Source organism: Glycine max, chromosome 15 (assembly GCF_000004515.6).
Source record: "Glycine max cultivar Williams 82 chromosome 15, Glycine_max_v4.0, whole genome shotgun sequence".
In the NCBI taxonomy this organism is placed as follows: domain Eukaryota; kingdom Viridiplantae; phylum Streptophyta; class Magnoliopsida; order Fabales; family Fabaceae; genus Glycine; species Glycine max.
Genome location: NC_038251.2, coordinates 1,485,097 through 1,504,789, shown reverse-complemented (window position 1 = coordinate 1,504,789; position 19,693 = coordinate 1,485,097). Strand labels below are relative to the sequence as shown.

The 19,693-nt window shown below is 29.2% G+C and overlaps 1 protein-coding gene across 1 annotated transcript; it reads right to left on the bottom strand.

The window, feature by feature from the left end:
• Nucleotides 1-10,883: 10,883 nt before the first annotated feature.
• On the bottom strand, nucleotides 10,884-16,607 carry LOC100791514 (NADP-dependent malic enzyme). Its single transcript, XM_003546509.5, has 20 exons — nucleotides 16,317-16,607; nucleotides 15,797-16,074; nucleotides 14,849-14,969; nucleotides 14,677-14,751; nucleotides 14,126-14,277; nucleotides 13,907-14,012; nucleotides 13,735-13,800; nucleotides 13,481-13,576; nucleotides 13,287-13,358; nucleotides 13,098-13,181; nucleotides 12,906-13,004; nucleotides 12,752-12,799; nucleotides 12,574-12,627; nucleotides 12,381-12,479; nucleotides 12,203-12,292; nucleotides 12,034-12,111; nucleotides 11,807-11,881; nucleotides 11,620-11,710; nucleotides 11,346-11,474; nucleotides 10,884-11,201 (listed from the first exon to the last, which is right to left on the bottom strand). The coding sequence occupies exons 1-20, from the start codon at nucleotides 16,344-16,346 to the stop codon at nucleotides 11,113-11,115; spliced, it is 1,932 nt and encodes a 643-aa protein (XP_003546557.1). The 5' UTR covers nucleotides 16,347-16,607; the 3' UTR covers nucleotides 10,884-11,112.
• Between the last annotated feature and the right edge of the window lie 3,086 nt (nucleotides 16,608-19,693).

Here is a 19,693-nt window from a genome sequence, read left to right as displayed (position 1 = left end):
CTTAGTTTTCTTTTTTTATACATTCTTCTCAAATTATTTCTATTTTTTCCTTTATTAAATTATTTTCTATGCATTGCTGCTGTCAAAAATACCTACTCCATCAATTAATAATAAATGATAAATAAAGAAACAATCACTTCATTCATTTGTTTATAAAATAAAATGAAAATCTTAAATTTTGTTTTAAGATTCTTTCAGAAGTCCATAAAAATTCGCTTTTAGATTACAATTGTTCTTGATTATAAAAAAATAATAATTTTAAAATATGAAAAGATTAATTCTTTTAATAAAAAGATGTAAAGATATACTATTAATTGATTGTCTATTATTTAGCCTCATTTTTCATAATTAATTAAATGAAATGTTTTTTCTTCTTGATTTCACGTTGTAACTGTATTTTGTAGACCGCATGTGATGTGATTGGTCTTGAAGAGTTCAAATTGGCATGGCATGACTGGACGGTGTTGTCCTCATGGCACTAACAACTCCAAAACATGCTTTTCAGCCAATGTGATATGCATAGGGTTAAGAATAAGAGTCTGCTTATTCAAGACGCATTTATTTGGAACAGAACAATAATGAATACCATATAGTATATAACAAACATCTGCAACTTTTTCTTTATTATAGAAACTATTCATTTGTATAATTTTAAGAAAAATAAAAAAGATCTTAAATAAGTCTTTGTTTAACATCTCCAAACATAAGTTATTTTATATAATTAATTATTAATTAAAAATTTGATTTTCCACAACTAATTTAAACAAATTTATGGTGTATATATACACTATTTTGTTAATTCGTACAAAAATAAATTAATAAAGTATTTTATTTCAGGTTTTTTTTAGTATATCCTCTCCTGTCAACTTTATAAATGTTATTATTAACTTGGACATTGCTTTGGTGGACCATGTAAGTAAACCGGATATAGTAGGTGGTATGAGTAATATTTAATTTAGTGTGGGAATGACCTTTTGATCCCTAAGAATTGTCCATATTCATGCTTCCACTGTTGATCCTCCTCGGCCTGTGTCGAAATCGTAGATTCTTGCGATGACGACGAGAGGCTAACTTGGATAAAGTTCTCTTTTTCGTATTAGGATTGGGATTGTGGAATGGTTCTATGTTCCAGCTAAACCCAATTAATGTTCATGGTTATGCAGAAAAACAGTTTCTTTTCACACCAATACTCGTGAAGCCTTTGAGTCTACATATTCTCTTTTTCCTTTCTTGCAGTGGCTCAAGTTTCTGATTTGTTTTGTTTTGTTTCCGCCGGGGACCACTTTCCGACATTAAATGGTCAATAAAACAAAAGGGTACTTGAGTAAAATACGTCGATGTAAAAATAATATAATTTAATAATTTAAATTATTTTAAACTGGTTAAAACTTTTTCTGGTAACCAAACTCCAAGATTGAATACTATGCTAATAAATCCAACGATGAATAAAATATGGTCTAAAATAGATCACCAAACTTAATGGTCCACGGTAGCATGCTCCATTAATAATTATTATATAGTTTATCTTATTTCAAAATTGCTTGTTTTAATGAAACGCTAGAGATAATTATTATCAGACTATGAAGTTCCATTCTTTCAATCATCAGTCAAATGGTATCCGGCATTTTATCTATATATGGATATGGGTGGATTAATATAAAAAATATGGATAAGATTGTTTTTTAAACAATCTTTATCGGTAAGATTAACTAATTATTAATAGATGTTAATTGTTTAGTTTTGACTAGCGATAGAAATATTTTAGTATCATTATTTAATCCTTTACAATACATATTATTGAAAAACAAATTACCCAGCTTAATATGATAAAGAAAAATTTGAATAATACAATTATTAGTATAAAAAAATGTTTATGAAAACAATATGTTAAAATTAAATAAAATAACTGATCAAATTATTTTGTGTATATTCAATTTTATTTTATCTAATTTCAATAGTTTAATACAAAAGGGCGGAGACTGCTGAGTGATGTTTTTATTGTAGTGAAGTGATTTGGAGGTGTTTGGATCAAATTAGAACTCTAGAAAAAGGCCAATGAATGTCCTTATTTACGGATTAGTAATAAGACACGTGGAATATATGGTGGCCCCCAGCTACTTTACGTGGGGTCGACGCCATTACGAGTCTGGTTTTTTTTTTTTTCTTCACCAAATCCAAAAGGAATATTTTCCTTTTTGTGGTTACTGATTAGATAGGAATTTGAATCGATTTATTTCTATAAAATAATTCAAATTTACAAAATTATTATTTCTATAAGAGATATATTAGTAACATAGGATGATTTGGTTGAAGAGAAAAAATTCCTATTCAAATAAATTTTTTAAAATTAAAGTGAGTTTTATATTTTTATTTTATTTTAATTTAAACAGTTATTCTCAATTCTTTTTTTTTACACAATCAAACATCTCCTGTGAGACACACACTTTTAAATATGTTTTCTTTGGTTAAAATTTATTTAAAATCACAAAAAATTATGAATCTCATATTTTATTAAATAATTTTGTAATTTTTAATAAAAAAATATTCTTTCATAAGAGAAGTTGTTAGAGAATATATTATGGCCCTCCTCTTTTCACAATCTTAACATTCTTGTAACAAAAAAAGAAAAAAAAAACAATCTTAACAGATATTGTACTTAGGTAGAGATAAAAGAAAATGCTACCGATAGCGCAGGTAAAACTTGTTACAAACTAAATTTAAATAGTCTAATGGATGTTTATGTGTACATTAATGATTTTTTTCTCAACTCGTTTATTAATGGGGTGAGTTAAGTAGTAATGTAATTATTCGCTTATTGAATTACTTGAATACACAAAGAAAATAAGGGAGTAAAATAAAAATTATTTTAATAAATATCTGTAGATTATACCGAATATCCAGATTGATGTATAATATTTGTGTATATTTTGTTGGTATAAAGCACATGTATCCTTTGGTAAAGATAGTAATATTTAAGTAAAATAAGATCAATATGAACAACTAAGTTTTTCATTGAATATTTAACTTAATGAATTTATACAACTAAAAATTTAAATTTGAGACCCAATTTCATGTCAGCTAACTCAAACAGATTGATTATATATATATATATATATATATATATATATATATATATATATATATATATATATATACCATTATTTTGTCATAATATATTGTTAAATGTAAAAAGGTGAGTAAAATATTAAACAAAACCTTTGCAAAAAATAAAAAAATAAAGCAAAAAATTAAGATTAGGATAGTTAATGATTCAGTTTAGTTTAATTTTTAAATGAAAATTACTCGATTAATTTTAAACATAAAAATAATTTGTAATTCAACTTAGTTTGATTTGATAACAATATCAAATAACTAAACTATTAGGTGCTATTGGGTCGAGAATTATCATCGCATTGTAACATATAGATTTGGTAAGGGTAAAAATTTAAACAAAATGTTGAATGAATTCAAATATATATTATTTAGTTTGTAATGAGTATAATCTATATAGTACCATAAAAAAAACTTTGCTTATACTTTATAGATCTAAGGACAAAATCTTTGCTAAAATTTTAGGATTTTTTTAAAGCTACTAAACAAAATGGATAACAACAAATCTTTCATCTTATCTCTTTTAATATTTTTTTTTTCTTTTTGTTTGTGGGGAGGCCCCAGGCCACTATATGCTCTTTCATCCTATCTCAACTACATATTTTAAGCCATTTTAACAGTAAAACCTTAATATATGTTTAGATTTGTTTAAATGAGAAGAAAGAAAGCACAAATAACAACGTATTTTTAATAAAAAGAAAGTTCATTTTTAGAAATAAAAACTCAAAATTTATTTTCTTTCTATTTTTCTTCATTGCAAAATTTATTTATTTTTTGTCTCCTACTCTTTCGTCTAAACTAAACATATATTCTTTTCTCTAAATTAGATATAGCAAAAGGTTCATTTATTAAAGAAAATGTTTTTTATTTTTATTTTCTACTTTCTCATTTAATTATAAATATCGTCATATTTTCACTTGTTTGTTTTTAAAAGTATGTATAAGAAACAGGAAAATTTTAAAAATTTATTATTATCATTATTATTATTGTTATTTTAAAATAATAAATGAAATAAAGAAATTAAAAATACATTTTCTTAAATTAAATTATTTCTTATTATCCTGTCGTTGGCTGACAGTTTCCACTTAAACTAAAATAAAACGGCATGGTAGTATTTTTATTTTTTTAATAGAAAAGGTTGCTTTTGCTAATAATTAAAGTTCCACATAATTATTAACTTTCAAAATTCAAGGTTTGTTAAACTTAAAATATCTAAACTAGGCTTGTCCTTCAACATATAGGTCAGATTCATTCACTCGACAAAACTTAGGAGTGGTAGCCATAGATTGCTCATGATCCAAATATTTTTCTTGAAAAAAAAATTAGTCATAAGTAAACAATATTATCCACCAACATAAAGATCCGATATGATTTGTACGGACACGTGAAAAATTTTACAATTACCAAACGCCAGCAGAGAGCTAAAGAGTAAAGATTAGGAAACGTTTCAGACTTTAGTAGTCTAATATTGATATATTATTACATGTTCATATGACCTTCAGGATATTAATATTAGAGCATATCTTATATCTTTTCAATCCACGCTTCATATAAAATAGGTTATCTGGAGTAGTAACTTCCAAGAATATCTGAGATTGGCTTAATTTATCATACAAATTAATAGATTTTAAATACTTCATCCGTCTCGTATTATTTTTTAAAATCAAATATATTTATTAAAAATATGACTTGTACAAATGAAAATAATAAAATAACCATGTTTAATAAAAAAAATATGTTTATTAAAAGTTAAAATACAATTATAAAATCATTAAATGAGATATTAAAAATGAGAATAATATTAAAAATATTTATTTTTTATTTTTAAATTAACTTTTACGTAATTAAGGAGTATTTGAAAATAAATAATAATGTTTGGCATGATTAATTATATGAAAGTTTGATCATTGTCTTCATTATATTATTACTTGTATCCTTTAGTCTCAAGTGCTCGTCCCCGCATGTAAATAAGCATAGACTTGTTAAAGTAATCATTATGTCTCCAGTCTTTAAATCAATGTTGGCTTGGTTGGAGTGTAAAAGGGAAAAGAAAATTAATTTTGATGCTTAGCTGATACATGAAATTATTAATGCAATCTCTTACAAATGTGTTTCCAACTGTGACTTAGTGGAATCATTCCGTAAAAAAATAGTAAAAAAACCGTGAAATCATGGTAGAAAACTATACCAAGGTATATTAGGCATGTAACACGTATATTTTACATTTTACATTTCTGCCATACATATTTATTTAATAGCATGAATCTTTTATATTTTCAAAATAAAATTTTGATTTAAATTTACATGGTAATATAAAATTTGTTCATATATATCAAACAAAAAGTTATTAAATGTAATCAATTAATCAAAATAAGAAATTTTAAATTCATAAACAGAAAAGCAAGTTTTTTAATTATTGAAAAACCACCGGTTAGATACCCCAAAGACAAACTTTTAACATCCATATATATATATATATATATATATGAAAATCATTATAACAATTTTTGTTTGTGTTTGCCCAACCCAAAAAAATACAATGAAGTTCAAATCATTTCCTTGAATCCGTCTCTGAACAGTCAAGGTTGAAAATGAACACAGTAGTACTTGGTGGTTTCCGTCGAAATTTTCCCTATTTTGACAAGTTTTTAAGAAATTATAACATGCAAAAAGTAGAAATACAACATAATTTTAAAATCCAACTGAATTTCATCTTTGCGTTTGTGCCATTTTTCTCGTATTCATTTTCTTTTCCTGTGACAATCAGCATCCCCATCCACTTGCATCAAATTTCACAATTAAAAATTGAATATTTATTCATACATGTAATATATATACAATTTCAATTTACTACTTAATTTTTTTATTAGATGAAATTTTTAAAATTATACTTTTAATACCTAGTGTTAATCTTGATCCAATAAGTGATAACGTAATAAACTAACAGAATATCACACCATCGATTAAATGATAAGTTTACGTAGTATCACATTATCACTTAATAAATTTAAACTAATAACATATACTAAAATAAAGGTTTAAAAATATCAAGTAGTAAAATAAAAATAAAAAATATTTTTTAGATGGTAAACTAAAAAAAGAATATATCACATGTTTCAAAAACATATTTAAGTTAAGATTAAACAAATAAATTATGAAAACACATACAGTAGATAAAAACTATAAACACACCCGAAATTTTAATAAAAATAAGTCTAAAAAAGTGTGATTGAAAATGTATTGATATCACTTTTCAAGTCTCAATAATAAAGGAAATGTTTGATTTAAGGGAATGAATTTTGAGTGCAATTGATTTGAATTCATCTGAAATGAAAGTTGTGAGAAATAGTGTTTGATGGGGGTAGATTGCAGTTGCAATTTTCGAAAAAGATGTGGGACTCATGGGATAAAATTTTCATTTCAATATAAGACTAAAGGATGTGAAAGTTGAGAGAAAATGAAATAATATCTTATAATCATAGAAAAAAGAATAACATGAGAGAGATAAGAGAGAAAAATTGAGTCTCTCACAATTTCAAAACCAATATAACTTATTATGCATATTGAATTATCTCTCTTTGTTCATTCTTTTTTCTTTTCTTTATTTATCAAATTACTTTAATTCAATTTTTTTTATTCCTTTTATGCTTTCTTTCATCTCTATCAAATCATTTAACTTTACACCTTTTCATTGTTCACTTTCAATCATTTTTATCCCTCTCTATCAAACATACCTAAATATTTGGTCTTAAATGCAATGTATGTATGTGTTGTATTGTTTGGTAAGACGTTAGCTAGAGTGAAGAATAGTATAGAATTGGGCTTCCAAGAAAGAATGGAGAAAGTGAGGGGGGGTTGACCCCAAACCCAAATATTGGTTCAATTCAAGTACAACTTCTGTAACGCAACAAATTGCTGGAACATTGCAAAAAATTAACCCAAGCTTAGCAAAGTTCCTGAATGGAACAAAAAACACGCGTTCAAAGCTTTGACTAATTTACCCGGCAAGCTATTGGAGTGATCATAACTTTTTGTTCCTATTTACTTGCCTGGCTGTTTTCTCAATTTTCTGTGACATTTCTAACATATCATTATCGTGTGATTTTGGCTTGATATGATTTTTTTTCTTTCACAACCTTATATGGGTTTGGATATGGTTGAATAAAAGTTCTTTTCTTTTGTTAAATGTTTCTTCTCCTTCTAATTTACTTTGATTTTAATTTTATTTTGTATGCTTTGAAAGTTTACTTTCTATCTTTATAATTTTACAAATTTAGGTAATAATCCTTACATTTTTATTTTATTTAATTTTCAGTCTTTCTACTGTACTAAGTATTAGTTCATAAAAGATTACACTTTCTTTTAGTTCTACGTTATCACCTAATTTCACAAGTACAGATTAAAAATACTCCTAAAATAATGTTTATTTTACAAATAGCTAGTAACAAGTATTTGATTTTAATTTTTATGTAATAACAAAAATAATTTTTAATTATTATAAAAGTTAATAAATTTATTATACATGATATTTTATAATTAGATGGTAAATAAAAAAACTTATATTGTTGATATATTTTAATTAAATTCTAAATAATTTTTATAAATTTAGTTTCTTAAAATTTATCTTCTTATTTATTTCTTTATACTTACCATCATTTCTTTTGTTATGAAGTTATTTTCCTTCATTTTCTTTTCTTTTTAAACCATAATTTGCAGAGGGGGTTTTCTTCGCAAAAATGGTATGAATCGATTCTTACATTATCTGTATCAGAATTTGCTAATGCATATCTACTTATTTGTGAAAGGGAATGTTTTAACAAGCTACATCTAAGATTTATTTTATGGAAATTGAAGTTATAGGTTAAGAAAATATCCCTTCGGGATATGTGTTAATAAATCTCACGCATTTACTAAACTACACCAACTTGTTTTTTTTTTTTTATATAAAAAGTATTTTAACAAGTTACATCTTGTGTATATGCTAAAAAAACTTGAAATTGTCACTTGCCAAAATACATCTTCTAAAAATTAAGTGAATGCATGTTAATAAATTTCCTATTTATTCATCTGGTTGGATATATGTAATGTTAATTTCTTATCATAAACTTCAAATACATCATGAGGATAGTCTTATTAATTATTTTAGTCTTTTTTTTTTAATAACAAATCACGTGTATCCTTTACAAGAATAGGATCATTATGAACCATAAAGCTTATATTTTGAATATTTCAAACAATAACATACTTAAATCTCAAATTTAAAATCACTAATTAAATTGAAATAACTCTGCAGCAATTTATCTACGTATTCGTTGGTGAGGACAAAGGTTTATAGTCTTATTCTTATATACAAGTCTTGGAGGGGACAAAAAAATCTTAAGTTTTGTATGTATTTATATTACCCATCTGGGCATCTCCTGTTTCTTTTCTTGTAATCTATCAAACATAATAAAGATTGGTTTTTAAGTAGCTACTCTACATATTTATCTCGTTCTTGATATATTCTCCCTCTTTAAAGTTGGATAGTGGGTTCGGATAATTTCATGTATGACTATATATAATGGAGTATGGAGTAGAAGGAGACAGAAACTGCGATTATATATATTGCAAGATAAGTGTCTCTCGTTGGATAGAAAAATAGGAGAGAAATGAATTGAGGAGTGGATTAATTCCGTATTTTTCAGATGACAAATAATGTCTATATCAAGCTAAAGCAAATCTAGAATGGCATCTGCAATGCATAGGTAAGACAAAATTTTGTTTCCCCGAGAAAGGTCAAATTAATAATAATAATAATTAGAGCTCTATCCACATGATAATATAGTATTACCATTTACCAACGCCTTTCCTGTGGAAGAGACTCCTTAGGACCCAATCAACGCGCCGAAACCATGACAATGTGAAACCAACCCATTTTCTACTTTGCTTATCCCAATCTCATTATCTCATCACCAGAATAAAAAAAAATCAATCAGCTTTTGTCCCTGGATTTTTTTTTATTAATAATTATAAAATTCTCACCATATTTTTTTTAAAGATATACAAATATAAAAATGTTTTCTATTTTTATCATTTTATTTACAAACATTTTAAATTTTAAAAGAAAAAAAAATACAAACAAGTGTAATACTGAAACTTTTCATTTTTAATTAAAAAACACAAGTCGAAACAAACACATCAAATTTTTTAAAGCATTATAAATATTTATAAAACAAAGTAAAAACAATATAATAAATTTTAATTGTTAGTAAAAAAATTAAAAACAATTCGAATTCGAATATAAAACATTCCTACCAACCTTTTTTTTTTGGAATAACATTTCTACAAACTAGAAACGTCTAACTTTAAATTTAGGAGAAATATTAAATGTTAATAAATATATCATTTTTTATTAAATGAATCTCAAGTGAATCTATTTAGAGAGTTAAGTCACATGATTTGATAGATCTCACATAAACCTCACCTAATAATAATAATAAAAGTATAAATAAAAGAGTTACATAAGAAGAAAAAAAACTAAACTTCAGCTTGTCTTCCATTATTGTTTGGGCCAAAATAATTATGATATGACCAGACTTTTGTAAAGGAGAAAGAACTTAAGGTGGCCCAACTTCAGAAACCATTTACAAAGAAGGGACATGCTAGGTGCACCCAGCAACATTGCTGGTGCACCCAACAATTAGGTAAATGGGCAAAATTGCCTTGTGTCAAAGTTTGAAAATAAAACTAATTTAAAAAAAATAATTCCTTCTTCCGGAAGAAGGTTTTTTTGGTAGAACAATTTATTCTATCGGAAGAATTTGTTCTACCGGAAGAACCTTCTTCTAGAGAAGCTACCGAAAAAAATTCTTCTGGTAACTTTTCTGGAAGAAGATTTTTTTGGATGAACAATTTGTTCTACCGGAAAAACCGGGGGGGGGGTAGAGGCTACCGGAAGAACTTCTTCCGGTAGCTTCTCCAGAAGAAGGTTCTTCCGGTAGAACAAATTGTTCATCTGGAAGAAGGTTCTTTCGGATGAACAAATTGTTCTACCGGAAGAACACAAATTGTTCTTCCGGAAAGCTACCGGAAAAACCTTCTTTCGGTAGCGTTCGAAAAGAACCTTCTTCCAAAAGAAGAAATTATTTTTTTTAACACGAGCAATTTTGCCCATTTACCTAATTGTTGGGTGCACCAACAATGTTGCTGGGTGCACCTAGCATGTCCCTACAAAGAAATATGTTTCAACAGTTCTTTCTTTTTTATGACAAAAAAAGTGTTTTCTAATGAAAAAAAAAAAAAAAAACCCTCCCCATCCATATGAAACTGGCATGACTTTGCACACTAGTGAGGGTGAAGGACAAGTTTGATAATTGTTCCATCTCGCTATGAGCATACTGCGTCGAAAATCATTTTTGTCAAGCAAAATACTGTTCCATCATGGAATGGGATGAGTAGTAGTTGGCAACTAGGTTGTTAGTACACTCTTGTTTTCTTCAAAACGTTTGATTTAGTTAATACTTGTTTTATGCAATTGCTCTTTAAACACGCCCATCTCCAATCCAGAAAGGGAAAAATATCCCATTTGGTAAAAGGAAAAAAATAGAACATAAAGAAACGATAAATGTGGCGGATGACAAGAGAGAGATAGAAATAAGGTGTTAATTAGATTTTCTTTTTTATTATTACAACAAAGAAAGGTGTTAATAAGATATCTACAGTAGACGGTTGAGGTGTCGAGAAAAAGATAGATCATTCAACAACTTTTCAAGAATTTTATATACTATGCGGACTTTAGAAATGCTTCCTTTTCTAATTTAGATTACTGTCACATAACATTTATAGCAGAACACAAATTTTCAAGCTACCTTTTTAGTCCAACTACCACCGTCCTAACCTACTAACCCAACAAATAACTTACAAGAACAGAACAGCAACATAAAGAAGGTAAAAAAATTAAATAATTGACAATAAAATGATAAAACGAAAAGGAAAAAGAAAAATAGGCTATTTATTATCGCTTCACCGGTAGCTTCGGTAGGATGGGGTATACATACAGCTCTCTGCAAACTTCACCAAATCTTTAGGTTGAGGAAGGCGAGTGGCCAAGCCTGACACAAAAACACAAACTCAGTTTTATAAGTCATAACATTTTTTTTCAAAATTTTAAAAAACTTAACATAAAATAAAATAAAAAAAAGTGCAACCATAGAACCTCCAATAGCTAAAAAAGGTAATTAAACTTAATAGCTTACCAAGCTCATAAGCCTTAGCAGCAACATTGGCAGCTATGTGTGCTGAAATCTTTCTTATGTTGGTGAATGGTGGGTATATGAGTCCCTTATCAAAGTTCTCTTGGCTCACTTGTGCAGCCAAAGCCTCAGCTGTTCCATCACGAAATAATATGACATTGTATTAAATTTCAAATGATTATAATAAAATGTATATTTCATTCCTACCATCATCCCACTTTCACCTATCCCAAGCATAGATTTAAAATTAATCTTCACAAGTGTCATGAGTACTTACAGGCAGCCAGAAGCAGGTCATCATGCACTCGAATGGTCCCAGACATTATTAAACCAAGACCAAATCCAGGAAATATGTATGCATTATTGGCCTGATGAACAAACAAGCAAAATGTCCAAATTAGACCTTATTGCTGAGGTAATTTTTTTAATGTTTAGTTAAAATCTCAAGGGCTTATATTATAGACCTGGCCAGGCACAAACACTTTCCCCTCATACTCAACGGGAGGAAATGGGCTCCCACTTGCAAAAATGGCACGTCCCTGATGGTGATACACAAGAATAAGGGAACAAAGTTAAACATTTAGTATGGTCAATCACAAACACATATACGAATAAACAAAAATTGACTCTGTAGCCGTACAATATTGAAAGCTTATATTCTAATGCAAAAATAAAAGTTGCGTGCATTAACCTGGCTCCACTTGTAAGCTTCTTCAGCAGTGCATTCTGACTGTGACGTAGGGTTGGAAAGAGAAAGAATAATAGGTCTCTGCAAGCATTGTCATATTAATAAATTGCTTAGCCTACTACGTTAACATGAAATCCATGGTAGTGGTAGATAAAATAGGTTGAAATAGTACCTCGTTAATAGAAGCCATTGCCTCAATCACCTCTTTAGTAAATGTTCTTCCTTGTCCCGATGTTCCAATCAACACTGTTGGCTTAATTTTCTGAGAAGATAACATTGACCATGTAAGAACATTGTAAACTTCTGCTGTGTATGTGTGGTGTAATGAACAGAAAGATAAGAAATCATACATTAACAGCATCTACAAGATTTCTAACAGGTTCATGCTCATGAGCCCAGGGCTTCTTAAAATGTTGGAGCGAATCTTTGCGGGAACTGACAATCAATCCCTGTAAAAGAAGGAATAACAAATTAATCAGATGGAAGATGAGAATTGGCTTCATATATACATACAGGTGGAGCTAAATTGGGTTTTACACAAACCTTTGAGTCCACCAACCAAATATTCTTGCGCACTTCCTCCAGTGGAGCATTTGTCTGCATCAACAAATTCAGTTTCTCAATAACTAAAATATTCATGCATTGTCCGCATCACAACATTCTCCACTGAAAAAGAAAAAATAACGAAAAAAAAAAAACAGCACCAGAAGTAGCTAACAACCTGTTTTGATGTTTCAAGTGCTATGAGTTCTGCTATGCCAGTGCCAGCCTGCAACCGCCAGACAATACAATTAAGCCAGAAGGATAAAAACAGCATCTTCTTTCTCTAAGACCAACAACAAACAACACATGATCCCGGAATTATATAGACTCACCTCTCCAGCACCAAGGAATAAGAATCTGTGATCAGCTAAGTTACCCCCAACCAACTTCAGAGCTGCAACAAGTCCAGCAAGAACCACGGATGCTGTTCCCTGTAACAAAGGTAGATACCATATTAGGGCTAGTTACTATAAGTATAGATAAAAAAGTACCTGAATTTGTTATTGAAGACAGCAATTTCTTACCTGAATATCATCATTAAAGACCAGATGTGTAGATCTATATTTCTCAAGCAGATCAAAAGCATTGTGGTTTGCAAAGTCTTCAAACTAAATACACAGCATAACAGATGTAGAAAACAGGAAAGTGAAATTAGCAAAGACTGCAATCCAATAAGCAAAGAAATATAGTTTTTCCTTAACACTGCTTAATACCTGAATTAGAACTTTTTCCCCATAAGTTTGCTTGACTGCTGTCATAAATTCGTGCATAAGTTCAGCATATTCCTGGAATCAGAGAAGTTCGAATAAAGTAAACACTATAGAATATTAGGAATTAGGAAATCAGTATGGCTGAAATAAAAAATAATTAATTCCACACAGTTCAGCAAGGAAAGCAAATCATGAACCTGCCCAGTTGCTCGTCTTTGCTTTAGCCCAATGTATAATTCATCATTCAGCAGCTTCTCATTGTTTGTACCCACATCAATGGTAATAGGCAAACACTGAAAATAGGTAATAAGAAATGGAAGTTACATTATGCACAACCAATACTTAACATCTGCAAGTAAACTTTCAGTAACATCTTAAAACAAAGTAACAAATCATTGCAAGTTTATAACAGGCATAATATGGGTTAACGGCGTAGGCCAAATATACTTACAGCTGAAGGGCGCACTCCTCCAAGTGCTGTATATAAAGAAAGTTTTCCCACTGGTATTCCCATCCCCTGAGAATACAACAAAGGTTACCAAATAAGAGATTACAACATCAGATCTTGTGATTCAATATAACTATCATAAATAATAAATGTCAACAAGTACAATATATATTACCTGACAACCAAGATCCCCAAGACCCAGGATCCGTTCTCCATCAGTTACAACTATGACTTGAATGTTCTTCTCAGGCCAATTCCTTAGCACTTCACGGATCTTCCCCCTTTAAGTTTAAGTCCCACCCAAAAGACAAAGGAACAATAAAAAATCAATACAAACAGTGATCGCCAACAAAGCATTCCAGGAGGATAAAAGAGAAATCAAAGCCAAACTCACTTCTCTTTCAAACTTATATAAAGACCCTGAGGACGCATAAAGATGCTCCCATATTTCTGGCAAGCTTCACCAACAGTTGGAGTATATACAACTGGAAGTAACTCTTCAACATGATCAATAAGAAGTTTGTAAAATAACCGTTCGTTTCTCTCCTGCAGCACATAACATAATAAAGTGAAAGCATCAGTCCAATTCTATAATGTACTGATCAAACCATGTGAAGAAACTTCCATCAAGATATTTTACATTAAAGATGAATATCAAATCAAAATGATAAATAAAGTCAAGAGCAGAAACCAAAGACCACAAGAATTTTGGCACTATGCATAAAGTGTATGTGCAAAAAACAGAAGGCGGAACAGAAAATCCTTCAGATATGGATGCAAAAAAGTGTAGAGTCATCATCTCCGTGCAATTTTTTTTACATTTCATTCTACAGCTGTTAGATAAAATATAGTTCTGGACAAATAGTAAATGAAGTTCAAAAAGCGGCAGACCAAAACTGCATTATTTAATATTTTCTTAAAAAATAATTGTACAAAAGGCCACACCTGAAGATCCATCATTGCCATATACTTCTGCAATGGAACTTGATACTGGCGTACGTGCTGGATCATTTTCTTCACCTGCCCAATGAAGTGTGTAAGCACACGCACAATCTAATAGCTTTGGAAAATAATAAAAATTGAAGTACTCAGAAAACTTTCTAGTCAGATAATTAACCTGAGTTTCTTGAGGAATAACTGATGGGGGAAGAAGACCACGCAAGTAGTGGGCATCCCTCTCATTTTCAGTGAAGGCCAACCCTTTGTTGAAGTGGGGATCTCGCAACAGTGTATAACCACTAAAAAGCAAGAAGCAACTAAGAAGTAAGAATACGCATAATAGTGGGGATCTCGCAACAGTGTATAACATTAAAAGTATCGTCTTTTTCTCTTTCTCCATTTAAAAAATAGAATTGCACCGTCAAGGGCATCGCATTCAACCAACACAACAGCAACAAACAAACACAACACAATGGTTCAGAAGGGAAAGGCGAAGGGAATGATGATTAACGACAAATTTCCATGCAACCCCCAAAATATATATATATATATATATATATATATATATATATATATATATATATATATATATATATATATTTTAAAGAGAGAGATATGACTGGATTCCGAAAGTCTATATGCCACCGGTGTAACAAATTTAGAAAGATGGACATATTATATTCAGAACTCGTGATATTTATAGTAATTAATCACATAATAAGTGATTCAATCTGTCAAAAAAATAAACAAGGCTGCATCAGTATAATTTGCTTGTTTATAATCAAATCAGAAGACAATAAATGAACAAATAGCTGCAAGATACACAAAGATGCATAAATCACGCAAACTAAACAGCATTCCAAGGATATAAAGCTGAAACGGAACCAAATATTTTTACCACATAAATTAACCAAGCCGCACCCATTTGAGATCTCTCTCATGTGACATAAAAAATAATTATGCTTCATCCATAACAAATCACCAAAACTTGTTCGATCAATTCTCAAGTACCCCCAATCCAAGGACTGACACAAACACACATCCAATTTGAATCTAAAAATCAAAGAAAACGAAGGCTGAAAAACATAAGAAAACAATCACCAAAATCAAAAATCAAGAGTGTCACCTGGCAACAGAAACACTCCAAGGGGTAACAAAGTGATCCTCCGTAGCCCTATCCTCGCCGTAAACATCTTGAGGGCCACCGGCGGAGATGGGATTGTTGTCCACGTCAGCCACCGTGGATTCCTTTTTCAATTCTTTCAACGGCGTCTCCATCACAACGCTGCCGTTTCTATCACCGGACCTGCTGCTGCTTGGGGTCATACTCACCACCCTGAAACGAGTTGAACGCTTTCTCTGCGCATCACACAAGCTGCTGCACCCACCTAAACCTGAGTTGCTCTGAGCCAAAAAAAAAATCACAAAAGGGGGAAAAGGAAGAGAATTTATCAGCACCCAGATCAACAAATCAGCCAATCTCACGAAATTCGGAAGAAAAATCATATTTTTTTGTCAGCTGAACAAACATCCCAGAAATTTAGCGAATTTTTACAGAAACTAGATTGTTGTCGTAATAATAAATCGTAAACAAAAAAAAAAAAAAGAGAAGAAGAGGAAATGGTGGAAATCCGAGTTAAAATTACCAGGAAAGCGCATCTGGTTGAGGAGAACATGATGGCGAGAAAGAAAGGGTGCGGTTGCTGGCTGTATCACAGGGAGAGAGAAAGAAATGGGAGACAAATTCTAAGAAGAGAGAGAAAGGTTCCCTTGTTTTTCTTTTTTTTTCTCTTTCCCTCTGTCTCTCTGTTCCTCCCTCTCACTGAGTTTGTCGCTGGAAGCAACACACCAACAGATCACAGAAGCAAGCAAAGCAACTTGAGCAAAACTCCTTTCTAAAGCTAACCTTAAAAAGGGAGTGTCATGCGTGCAAGTCCATCATGAACAGAACACACCATTTTTCGTGATATTACGTAACTGCCCTGGACTTGTTCAAAAACTATTTTCCATAAAAATTCTATTCAAACAACAGACACAAAACCTGTGGGGCCATGCCTGTAGAAACGCCCCTATTTACAGAACTGCGGTATTTTTTTTACGACTTTTTCCATAAATAATTTACTACTAATTTACATATATTTTATTTTTAATAAATGTTAGTAGTAGTAAAAACTTAAGTGTTTTGCTTTGAGGTTAATTAATTAATGGGTGTTGCTAACCGGGATTAAATAACTAAAAAAGAAAATTATTTATCATCTTTCAATAAAAATTATTTTAAATAATGAATAATATAATTTTTTATCTTTCAATAAAAATATTTTATTTTTTATTTTAAACTTCTTATTTAATATCTTTAGAGTATCTTTATTAGAAGTTCTTGGGCTCAAGAATCCCTGATCATACTCTCAAGTTCTCTAACATAGTAGTTGAATTCTAAACCAGAAGTATTTTTTTTATAAAAAAAATAATTTTTTAATGTTTTTTTCCTTACTAATTTATAAAATATATTTAAGGGGACCCATTGTGGGACTTATAAAAAATGTCTCAAGAACTTGAAGTAAGATTTATTATTAGAGTAAAAAAAAAATTTACATTTTATATAATATCATGAAACCCAAAAAAAATTCAAAACCCCAAAAAAAATTCTACCCCTATAAAAGAAATTGCTATGCCCTTTCTTTACTCAGAAGGGCTTATTTCAAGATCCACTAAATAAGTTTTTATTAATTTGAAACATTTTTTTCTAAATAAAAAAAAATCAACATTAATTTAAATGATTTCTATAAGATAAAAACAATATTATGTGTTGGCGTATCAAATATTTTTCTTTTGATATCAAATGTGTATGATATTTTTCTTAATTAAATTAATATATGGGTTGTGGAATGAGCGGTGGCAATAGTGTTGTGTGTGTGGGCAATGAAAGAGACTTAAAAGGTTCAGTACCACGAAAAGAGGTGGTGAGCTGCATCAATCATTTGGACTCCTTTGAGATTTACTCCATAAAGTCATATCTGTTTTCACAAAACTTCATTCACGTCAGATTCAATCAAAAAATTCTTGCACCTGTCCGTATGTTGTTTGGGTTTATACGCCCTTCTGCTTAACAACAAAACTACCTACTGTATTCTCTTGTACTCTTCTAGTCTGGTATCGCGTATTATGTACTAGCACTCTTCTACTGTATTTCTGGCAAACACATGTTTAAAAAAATTCACGTGTCTATTAATTGTATTAGACTTTTTTATATTAGTTAAAATAGCTTATAAAAATAAATGGAAAATCATTAAAAAAAATTTACTGCAATTAAAATAAATTTATGTACTAACTAAAGTTATTTTAGTGAAACCGATTTATAAACTAATGAAATTGACTTATAAGCTACTAAATTAAAAACTCGCCACACAATCCCTAAACGTGGTAAATTAATGTTCTTCAGGCCCCTGGGAACAAAGAAAATAAAAATAAAAGGGGGGAAACGACATGCAACGGTACCGGTTATGCAGATGGCAAGCAGCATATTCGTTCTTGTGACAAATATTTCCTCTGAACATACAGTGGTGTTTTTGTTTTGTATGATGGTTGCTTGAAATGTGACTTTGTATAACACTTTACTGGGAAAGTAAAATTGTCCCTTTATTTTTAGTATGAATCGTCTTTAAGTTTATTTATTTTTATGATAACTTTGGATATTTGTCACAAAACACGAATAATTCGATTTATTTGGATACTTTATGATAAGTTTTACTTAAATGATATATAACTGAAGAATAATGATTGTAGTTAAATGAAAATTTTATCCGTTTAATTTTTTAAATATCTAAATAATTATTTCATTTTCTTATATTTTCATATTTTGCCATCAATACAAGACAAAGTTAAGAGAACGGAAAGCTCCCAATCCAAGCAATCTAAATGGCTGAAAAATAGAGGCTCCCTTTGGTACAACGGAGTTGCATTGGATAGGTAGGCGATGACCATATATGATCATGTGGGTGATAACAATGCACGGTGGTTGAAAGTAGGCCACCTTATTTAAAGATTCTGTATAATCCTAAATGTACTATGTCTTAGTACAGATCATCATTATTCTGTCTATATTTCGATTTCGATTTAATTTAAAAGTAATTTATGATGGATTCGAATGTTATAAATTAATTTTAATATATATTTCGAAAATGAACTTTATTTGTATTTTAAATTATTTTAACCAATTTAGTGTTTTGTATTCTTTTAAAAGATATAACTGTTTATCTATTTTTTATTAATAATAAATTTTATTGATTTAATGGATAGTATTTTATATAATATTTTTAAACATGATATAAAACTTGAGATTATTTTATAATGATAAGTGTTCATTCTCAAGTTTTATAATTTTTATTTAAGTTATATCTTTAGTCTATGTGAGACTGAGTTGAGTGTGTTATGCAAATGACAAACCAATAAAATTTTATTGTCTAACATGGTTTTTACTTTTACAATTATAAGCTCTAATTATATAAATTTTAATAATTAATTTAACATTTTAACTTATAATTATTAAAATAATTTTATTTTTAAATTTACTAATTTCACATATTTTTTTACATAATTTTTTTTATGACAATCATATTTTAATAATAGTTAGATTTTCAATAAAAAAATATTACATGTTTAAACTAATTATATAATTATAGACATTTCTGTTAATATAATAATCATTACATTTAATATCGGTAAAGTTTATCATTCTATATCAGTGTGAAAATGTATTATATTTATATTAACAATTTAACAGAAGAATTTTATTATCAAATGTGAGAATCAATGTGAATTTAAGTTATGTGTTAAATACATAGAGAATAATAATTTTATGGACTCAAATATAATTGATTTCGGTAAAAAAAAAATACATGATATCCAAAAAGGAAGAATCTTAACGCTTATTATGATTTTTATTCACTAATAAATGTTTTTTTTTCGAGACTTAATGAGATATTTCAAATTTTTTTTTGTACTTGTACATATCTAATGATGATGA